Here is a 9,594-nt window from a genome sequence, read left to right as displayed (position 1 = left end):
GGTGCTGACAACACCAAGTCAAGGGTTAAGATCCCCTTACCAGTCATCTTTTTAAAAAAATAAAATAAAATAAAGAGTTATGGTGGGGAAAGGGCCATGGCTGCTGGTGCAGAGGAGGAAATGGGGCTTCTAGAAGAGTCTTGAGCCTGCCCAGGAAGTGCTTGCACTCCTGTGATGAGAGCTGATGCTCATGAAACTGACACTGCGTTTCCCTGTAGACGATGCTTCGGGAGATGGGGAGCTGGACCTCAGCGGCATTGATGACCTTGAGATCGACAGAGTAAGTGCCATATGCCCCTAGCTGGGCTTTTGTGGGTGCTGCAGCCCAGAGCCCATCGCTTGCCTGTGATTTCCTCTTGGCCTCCCCAGATGCTCCCTGGCAGGAAGGTGGTCTCTCAGTGTACTCATTGCCTTCCACTGGCCCCAGGCCCTGCCCCCTAGACTCCCTCATCCATCTTCAGCTCCAGGGTGACCTTGGCCACCTCATGCTTTTCCTGCTGGAAGCCAGAAACATCCTTGGGCTTGTGCCCGTGTCGGGAGGCCTCAGCCCTGCACCTGGCCTTTGCACTATCTGGGCATGTGGCCTGTGGCAAACGTGAATCCAGCCTGGGTTGTTCTCATCCAACCATCTCCAGTCATAGAAGGGCGCCTGCTGGGTCCAAGTATGTCATGCACCTCCATAGTGCAAATTCCAGGAGTGTTGGCCTGTGGGCTGGTTTTTGTGTTGGTCTCAGCAGTGCTTGTCCACACAGTGCCTGGGACTGCCTGTTTGCTCCTACGTTGACAACTAATGCCCTCGGCTGGGTCCCTCCATGGGGCCCTGTGTCCCTGCCCTCTGGCTGGCCGGGGGCCCCATGCTGTTCTTGACAACTCAGCCTAAGCTCAGTTTCCACTCTTGACTAGAGGCCTCCCCACGTTTCCCCTTCCTTGAATGATGTGAGCATGCAAGAGGGAGGTGTGTTCGTTGGGGAGCGTGGTCTTAGTGTGCCCTCGGCGTGGAGACTGAGCGTTAAGAGCGCTTTGCTATGCTTTGCCCAGTACATCCTGGATGAAGCGGAAGCCCGTGTGAAGGCTGAGCTGTGGATGAAGGAGAACGCAGAGTACCTACGGGAGCAGAGGGGTAAGCGCCCGCCCACCCGCCTGCACAGGCACTGGCGCCTGGGGCCCTCACTGACGCCAGCCACTGTGTCTGACTTTTAGAGAAAGAAGCGAGAATAGCAAAGGAGAAGGAGCTCGGCATCTACAAGGAGCACAAGGTAGGCGCCTGCGTGTGATGCGCCGAGATGCCGGCCTTTTCCATGGAGCGTCCAGGTGTGCAGGAGGAATGCATTCCTGGAATGCCCCTTCCCCTGGGATGAGAGGGGCTGGGGGGCCGAGACAGGTGATGGGAGACCATGAGCTCCAGACCCCACACCCACGTCCCAGGCCGTCAGTCCTCCCTTGTGCTGGCTGCATGCAGCTCGATGTCGGCTTCACTGTGGGTGGACGTGTTGCTCAGCTTTGGGGCAAAGCTCTGACCCAGGCCCCAAGGCAGACTGTGTTGAGACCCGGGGCTGGGTGCTGAGGGCCCGGGACTTGAGTCCTGTGTCAGGGATATGAGAGGCCTCCACTGCTGTGATGGGTCCCTTTTTCTCCTGATGACCTGGGAAGGTCCGGTTGTGGCTCCTTCTCTGCCCTGTTGGCTGTCCAGGTAACTTGGCTCAGCCGCTTGCTCCATGGTTGGAACAGTGACTTTGGCCATGTGAACAATTTGGAAGTGGATGAGCCTCTGAATGACTGAGGTGGGTCCACTGCCGGTGAGGTTGCAAACCTCTCAGGACCAAGGTGGAGCAGCCCTAGAGCTTGGGGTCGGGGACTCCCCCGACCCAGCAGCATGGTTCACTCTGCTGAGTGCCTTTGTTTTCTCTCCCCAATGGGACTGCGCTGGGAAGGTTGGGGTGCAGGATGTGAGGTGGGAGGTGGCATGGCTAACTTTGCTGGGGGGCCATGGTCAGCTGCTGGGGCCTGGCACTGGCTACCTGCCCTGAGAGGGTCTGCAGCTCCTGCTCCCAGGACGAGGTCTGGGGTCTGAATGAGGCTGGGGCCTTTGAGCTGGGCCTGGACATTGGGGTGGATTGTCTGTTTCATTCCGGATAATGTTCCTGCTGCATTCTTCTCTGCTATGCTGGTGCAGCCTTGCCCTGTGTGGGACTTGGTGCAGCCAGGCATCTGAGTGGTGGGCTTGTGAGCAGATTTGCTGCTGTCATGGCTCAGTGGCCCCTCCAATTCCTGGGCTGGTTGTGCACTCTGGGGACTTGCTCCCAGCTGATCTCTGGGAGCTTCCCTGGCTGCCCTGTGTGGGACTTGGTGCAGCCAGGCATCTGAGTGGTGGGCTTGTGAGCAGATTTGCTGCTGTCATGGCTCAGTGGCCCCTCCAGTTCCTGGGCTGGTTGTGCACTCTGGGGACTTGCTCCCAGCTGATCTCTGGGAGCTTCCCTGGGTGCGCACTCACCTGGGAGGCTAAGATTTGATTTGGATGGACTAGGCCGGCTTCCACATTCTGAGAGCAGGAGGTGAGAGCAGCTCTTCTGGGGGGCTGGGCCAGGACCACTGCCCCATCCCGCTCACCTCTGCTTTTTGAGGACACCCTAATTGCTGAGTACTACCCTCCCACTCCCACCCAGTAGATGCCAAGCAGGTTTGTAGGTCCATGACTCACAGGAGGCATTGCTTTTGTGTTTCAATCAAGCCCAAGAAGTCTTGCAAGCGACGGGAGCCGATTCAGGCCAGCACAGCCGGGGAGGCCATCGAGAAGATGCTGGAGCAGAAGAAAATCTCCAGCAAAATCAACTATAGTGTGCTCCGGGACCTCAACAGCACGGGTGGGGACAGCCCACAGAGGGAGGGCGTGCGGCCCGAGGCAAGGGGCAGCACCAGGAGGCTGTCTCGAAGAAGGACACGAGCCAGCAGGAACAGGGCTGACCCCGTGACCAGTGTGGGGAAAAGGTACCATCCCATCCCACTGGGCTGGGCTCAGGGTGGGAGACTGGTACAGGCAGAGGAGTGAGGACTCATTGTGGAGGCTGCTGTGGGCCAGGGGTCCACAGGAGTGCATGCTAGGAGAAGAGCCAGCCGCAACCCTGGGGCCTCTCTGTGCACCCCGGCTGCCTTGTTGGCCCTACAGGGCTGGAGCGGGGGCAGGCCACGTGTTGCTCCTTGGCCCCCATGTCAGAGCCCACCCCTAGATGCCATGACTGCCATCAGGTGGTGGCTGCCAGCTGTCATGGGGAGGAGACCACAGAGCGGCCAGCTTGAACCCTGGGCCCCAGGGCCCTGCCACATCTGCGGCTGGTGGGTGTGTCCCCCATCATGGAGAACAGGCGAGTGGCTGTGCTCAGTCAGCACTCCCCCACCCCCCTTCTCAGTTGTTACCGATTTTAATAATGACTCATCTAAGAAGTAAATATACTTTAACTTGCTTTTCTTCTCCTAAGTGGGAACAACAGTTTTTCACGTGTTTTGTGATAATTTTTTTGTAATTTGGTTGTTCAAGTTTTTGTCTATTTTTACTAAACCTATATTTATTGATTATTTATGGCTTATTTGCTGACATGTAAGAGCTATTCATGTATTCAGAGAATCATCTTCCCTAGAGTAGTTGAGTGTTTTCCCCCTTACGTTGCTTCTCTTTTGATGTTGTTTATGGGTTTTGTTTTGTCTTTTTTTAACAATACAGAAGTATTTGTTGTAGGTTGATGTACCAGTCTTGCTTTTTTATGAGGTTTGTGTCATGCTTGGAAAGGTCTTTTCAAAATTGTAAGGAAATCTGTCCTATGTCTTCACTAATATTTTTAGTTAAATTTTTTATTCTTGAAGCTCTGGGCCATCTGGAACCTACTTTGGTGTAAGGAATGAGGTGAGACCCATGCCAGTGTTTTAGGGGCTGGCCACCAATGGCAGGCACTCTCTCTAAGAAACCACTTCCCGGCCCTGCTTCAGGGCCGTCCTGGGGCCTCTGCTCCCACGCTGTCATCGAGTGGTTAGTGGCTCTGCTTGGTATGACGTGGCAGTGTCTGGTGGGGCTGATCCCACAAGAGAACTTCTTTGGCCTGTGCATTTGTCGTATGAACTGAGTCTTATATCTAGACCCACTTCTGCTTCCCACTGGTACTTTGATGGCCTCATTGGGTGGGTAGAGTCTTCACAGTGGTTCTGATACCTGCCCTGAGTTGGGGACACAGTCACCCCAAGAGCCCCCAGGGTCCCAGGCATGCAAGTGTGGGCGTCTCCACCTCTCCGGAGATGTTGCTGCCTCTATGGGGTCTTTTTGTGGTGTTTCCAAATGCTTCTGTTTGGAAAGCACTTAATGTTTATACACTTCTTTTGTTCCCAGCAACCTGTCAGGGTCTCTTGTTTGTAATCATGTCCCTTGGGCCCTCTTGAGTGTCTAGTGGGTGCTCTGTCTCCTACAAGTGGGGTCTGTGGTGCTGCTCACGCCGTGGCCATGCCCGTGGCTTGCCCTGGGGAGTGTCCACGTGTGCCGCGTTGTGGAGGAGCTCTTTCTGAGCAGATGGTGAGTTTTCTCAACTGACACATCAGCCTCTTGATATAGTCATAAGATCTTCTGGTCATTAATGTGCTGAATCCGTGGGGATGAGTGCCAACACAGCCCCTCCTTGCACACATAGGAGGTCACGGTGGAGCCCAACAGAGTCCAGGCAGGTCCCATGGCTTGAAGCCCCCCCAGCCCCAGGCCCCAGCTGACTTCCAAGGGCTTCCTGTCGTATTGCTTGCTGTGGCTCACAGCACCAGCCTCATCTGCTCAGTTTGCAGCGGGACAGTTAGACAGCTGGGTGTAGAAAGGCTGGGGGCTGAAGCAGGGCCTGAGCCCGGGCTTGGCCCCCTCTCCCTGCCTGACCAGGCCTCTGTCAGTGCTGGGAGAAGTCCTGTCCCTGTGCAGATGATCCTGGGGCCTGGTCTCAGGGTTCACAGGCCCCTGCACCAGACTGAACCAGCCATGTGCCTGTGTGCGTGCTCACATGTTTACACTGCTTCCTATGTCAGAAGACCATTGATCCTCCTCTGAATGGTCAGGATCTGAGTTTTTGAATATTTAATGTCCTGACAAAGGAGTACTAAGGCCTCAGGGCTAGGGTGCCCTGCCCCACTCCCTATACCTGCATCCACCCCCTACCCAGGCTGGGGCAGCTTGGGCAGCTCCTGCAGGGCAGGGAGGAGCAGGGCCGCAGCTGGGGGGAGGGGGGGCAGGAGCTCTGAGGTGGCAGAGGCAGGTCCCAGCTTGTCCTCACAGCCCCCAGGGAGGAGAAAAGTGGGGCTTGGACAGCCTGGAGCTCAGGGCTGGGGAGCGGACTGCAGGCTGCAATGAGGGTCCTCCAGCACCTCATTTCCTGCCAGGCTGGCCCGTGGCCAGAGGCTTCCACCTAGAACTTGGGCATGCTCACCTAGTAGGGCTGCCATGCTTAGACAGTCCATGTGGTCTGGGCTGCTGGGGGCCTTTGGGCAGGGAGAGGAGGATCTGGGGGGCATAACCCCTGACAGCTTGAGGAGAGGATGCCCCAAGGAGGCATCGCTGGTGGCCCCTCATCTCATAGTCGGACTGCTTGGGGCGGCTGCAGGCATGGTGGTCCTGCTCACTGCTGAGGAACCAGCCAGTGCTGTGCCCCTCATGCCCCACTGCCCGAACACAGCTGCTTCCAGCCTGCATTGTGGCACATGTGGACACAGAACTGAGCTGCATGATGCAGGGGCGCTGGAGGCCGCTCCCTCTGTTTGGCTCTGTGTTGCTGCATGGCCACTGTGTGGTCACTTGTGGACTCCCAGGCTGTGGGAGGCAGCCGGGGGGATGCTGAGCACTCTGCTGTGTTGACCCACAGCGTCTTGTGCCTGAACCCTGGTAGCCTCCTGTCTGGGACGTCCCCCTCTCAGGGACAGTCAAAGGGGAGGTGCGGGCAGCACGCTCAGTGTCCACCTCTGAAGGTGGGGCCAAGGTGGGCCCAACAGATGCACTGCCCTCCTACCTGCTCACAGGCTCCTGGTCCTCGTCTCCCCAAGGTCCTTATGCGCCATCAGGAAAGACAGCAGGTGCCAAGGAAGCTGGGCTTCTGTGGCATTTACGGATCAGAGATGTTTACTGATGTTTACAGCCTTAGCAGAGTAGATGTAGTATGGACATAAACCCAGATTTGTAGAGGGAACAGAAGAAAAGCTGATTCATCAGAAAAAGTGAGGAAAGGAACAGCAAGGCACATGTGGGACAGGTGTCAGCAGGAGGCTATGGAGTCCCGCTGACATTAGTGTGGCACAGCCCACGGGGTAGGAACAGTGACATTTGGGGAGTGTGGGAGAGAGGCAGATGGGGGCCCACAGTCACTGTGGGAGAGCTGTAGGGAGCCGAGAGGTGTGTCCAGGGAGTGCTGGCCACACTGCTGGAGATGGCAATTCTCAGTGCTTGGAGCTGCAGAGCCCACCTTCTCCACCTGGCACAGGTGGGCTGCCCCAGTGGTAAGAGTCACATATCCCAGGGAGTATTCACACATAAAGTGGAGGGGTGGGTCCCTCACGTCCAGCCAGAAACAGCTGTGAGAACACGTGCCTGCCTCGGCTGGGCCTCACGCTTTCCTGGCCTATGGACAAGGCCTGGGCTGAGGTCACTGTGCTGTGCTTTCTTTCAGGTTGAGGCCCCTGGTGTCTACACAGCTGGCTAAGAAGGCTGCCGTGGGAGAGGTGTGTTGTCCTGCACAGCCAGGGGTGGAGGACCTTGGGAGCAGTTCACTTGTTCCCTGGCCCAGATATGACATCTGTGAACTGAGACTGGGCCTGACAGGGTGGGGTGCTGGCCTGGCATGGGCAGAGAATCCCGTGGCCTGAGGGGTGGCTGTGGTGGCAGCCCCCAAATTACTGGAGTGGATGGGAGATAAGGGCCGGTTGTATGCTTACTGCATGGGGGCCGAGGGTGAGCAGGCCCCTGCTGTAGACCTGGTGTGTCGGTCGCCCAGAGCACAGTCCATGGGACCGTCCCTCCCTGGGCCATGCAGAGAACCCCGGGCTGGGCATCGAGGGGCTTGCCAGGTTGCAGGGACCCACTGTAGGTGCCCAGGGCCTGGTGTGAGGCCTCCCTCCCTAGATGGCATCCGTGGCTCAAGGCCTGGCCTCCAGGCAAGGGCTCAGGTATCTTCCTCCTGGACTGTCACTTCTTATCAGGGCCCCGATGTGGCTCAGGAAACAGAAGGCACAGGCAGGGAGGATCCCTATGCAGCTGACAGTGCTGGCTTGGGGGTTTGGCTGGGCCTGTGCTGGGGGCCTGAGCACCAGCCTCTTTCCAGACTGCCATGCTGTTGGGGGCAGGGCCTTGGTGTTGCCAGGCCCTCTCCTTGAGCAAGGACCCCATGGTGCTGATGGCCCTCAGTGCTGAGCCCACAGCAGTTGGGTGCGTGCAGTGTGCAGGGGGTGGGGGAGAGGTGCAGGTCAGGGGCTGGTTGGGGCCAGAGAGCAGGCAGGCAAGGGACTCAGGACGCAGGAGTGCGGGCTGACCCTGTGAGCAGCTTGAGTCGGGGCAGGAGCGACCGAGGCCTGTTCAAGGCCAGCCTGGGGGAGTCTCCCTAGTGGTGGTCACTGTGCCAGAGCCTGACCCTCCTTCCAGGCCTTACTCCCGAGCACCCCTGCCCTCCCAGCTGGGCTCGTCAGGCCCGAGGCTGTCTTGGTGGAGAGTGGGCCTGTGTCATACCACCCTGACGAGGACGCAGATGAGGAGGACCCTGACGAGGAGGATGGAGAGCCCTGCGTCAGCGCCCTGCAGATGCTGGGTGGCAGCGGTGGGTGGACTCCATGTGGGGACTGGGCAGGGCGGGGGTGGGCTTCCAGAGAAATATAGGCACAAAACAGCTGCCCCTGAGAACCCCTGAACTCAGGTCTGTTGGCTTCAGACTAAATTTTTGTTTCTCCCTGGAAGAATATTTGATCTAAGAGACTTTGTAAATTGGCCACATTGGTTTTGAGACCCTTGAATGTGCTGGGAGGAGCTGGCCAAGGTCAGAGAGGATGGCTCCACAGGGCCCACGAGGGGCCACTGTGAAGGCCACAGGTTCTGGGCCTGCCTGACATGTGCAGGAAGGCTGCCCACCAGCAGAGAAGGGCTCTGGGTCACACACACGGACTCAGACCTGCACACCTCGGAGAGAGGCCCAGGTGACCATGCTGCTCACATGCGCCCTTGACGAGGAGCCACAGCCCTGCCCTGCGGTATGCATGTGCTGGGCCTGCCAGCCCCGAGGATGCGCACAGATGGGGAGACCTAGATGATGGTCCCTACCGGTGGAGCCTGTGTAGACGCGGCCTCCAGGACAGAGCAGCCATGGCCTGAGGGACTCCCGTGCATGTGCTGGGCCTGCCAGCCCCGAGGATGCGCACAGATGGGGAGACCTAGATGATGGTCCCCACCGGTGGAGCCTGTGTAGACGCGGCCTCCAGGACAGAGCAGCCATGGCCTGAGGGACTCCCAGGAAGGGGCAGGGAGCAGCATCCAGGCCCCTTGACTGTGCAGAGGTCCTTGGGCTTCCTTGATTGTCCTTTATGCTTTGCAGATTACGGCTGTGATGGTGATGATGATGATGGCTACTGAAGCTAACCTCAAGGCAGGCAGCGTCTTGGTGGCAACCCCATGTGCATCTCCCGCGGACTTGGGGCTGTGGCTCAGGGCGCAAGCCTGAGACTCAGTGACGAGCTGGCTGCTGCCCTTCTCGCTCTGTGGCCCTCGTCCCATGCCACACATGGCCTCTGTGGTGCTCACTGTTGGGATCATGCTCTGAGCAATGTAACGAATATTTCTACCCAGCAAGGGAGACTGGACTGAATGCATCTGTCTGCTCAGATGTGTGCCAGGGAACGCCCAGCTTGCTGGTCACTGACCACCCAAGAACCCTTGGAGGCAGGCACCATCATGTTCCTATTGTAAGGAAACTCAGGCATGGGCCCCGCGGCTTGTCCAAGTGACTGGATGGCTTACTGGGACCAGCCCTATGGCTCCAGGACCCTGCTCTTTTTTTTTTTAAAAAGATGACCGGTAAGGGGATCTTAACCCTTGACTTGGTGTTGTCAGCACCACGCTCAGTAAATTGGGTATGTTTTCTGAGTTGATATTTCTACAAAACAATAAGTGAAAGTATATTTTTCATCAGGATTCATTTTGTAAGAATGCTGTTTTATGGTACATAAACAAAAAGCAATAGCACATGACATGAAAGTTTTTTAGGATGAAATAATTTTCCTATTATTTCATTATTGAATTTCGGCCTTTCCAACTTGTAAGATCCCTAAAGCTTTACAAGGTTAAAATTCAATCACAATTTTTTTAAAAAGGCAGGATATTTCAGCTATGCAGAACAATGAATTCTGGAGATCTAAATTACAGCATGATGACCATAGTTAATATTGTACTGTATACTTGAAATTTGTTAAGTAGATCTTAAATGTTCTCACCACACCACAACAAATGGTAACAATGTGAGGGGATGGATATGTTAATTAGCTTTATTGTGTTAATCATTTCACAACGTATACATCTATCAAAACACCACATTGTATGACTTAAATTTTTGT

The 9,594-nt window shown here is 56.4% G+C and overlaps 1 protein-coding gene across 1 annotated transcript in view; it reads left to right on the top strand.

The window, feature by feature from the left end:
- Window positions 1–9,071, top strand: part of BRF1 (BRF1, RNA polymerase III transcription initiation factor 90 kDa subunit) — a 62,281-nt gene extending 53,210 nt beyond the window's left edge. Inside the window, exons 11-17 of the mRNA XM_008574272.1 lie at window positions 219–280; window positions 1,039–1,120; window positions 1,201–1,256; window positions 2,729–2,985; window positions 6,672–6,723; window positions 7,640–7,811; window positions 8,580–9,071. Of these exons, the coding sequence (XP_008572494.1) occupies window positions 219–280; window positions 1,039–1,120; window positions 1,201–1,256; window positions 2,729–2,985; window positions 6,672–6,723; window positions 7,640–7,811; window positions 8,580–8,617 (719 nt within the window). The 3' untranslated portion in view covers window positions 8,618–9,071. The remainder of the gene's footprint in view (window positions 1–218; window positions 281–1,038; window positions 1,121–1,200; window positions 1,257–2,728; window positions 2,986–6,671; window positions 6,724–7,639; window positions 7,812–8,579) is intronic.
- The last annotated feature ends 523 nt before the right edge of the window (window positions 9,072–9,594 follow it).

Source organism: Galeopterus variegatus, unplaced genomic scaffold, assembly GCF_000696425.1.
Source record: "Galeopterus variegatus unplaced genomic scaffold, G_variegatus-3.0.2 Scaffold1026, whole genome shotgun sequence".
In the NCBI taxonomy this organism is placed as follows: domain Eukaryota; kingdom Metazoa; phylum Chordata; class Mammalia; order Dermoptera; family Cynocephalidae; genus Galeopterus; species Galeopterus variegatus.
This window is presented reverse-complemented; position numbering and strand designations above follow the sequence as displayed.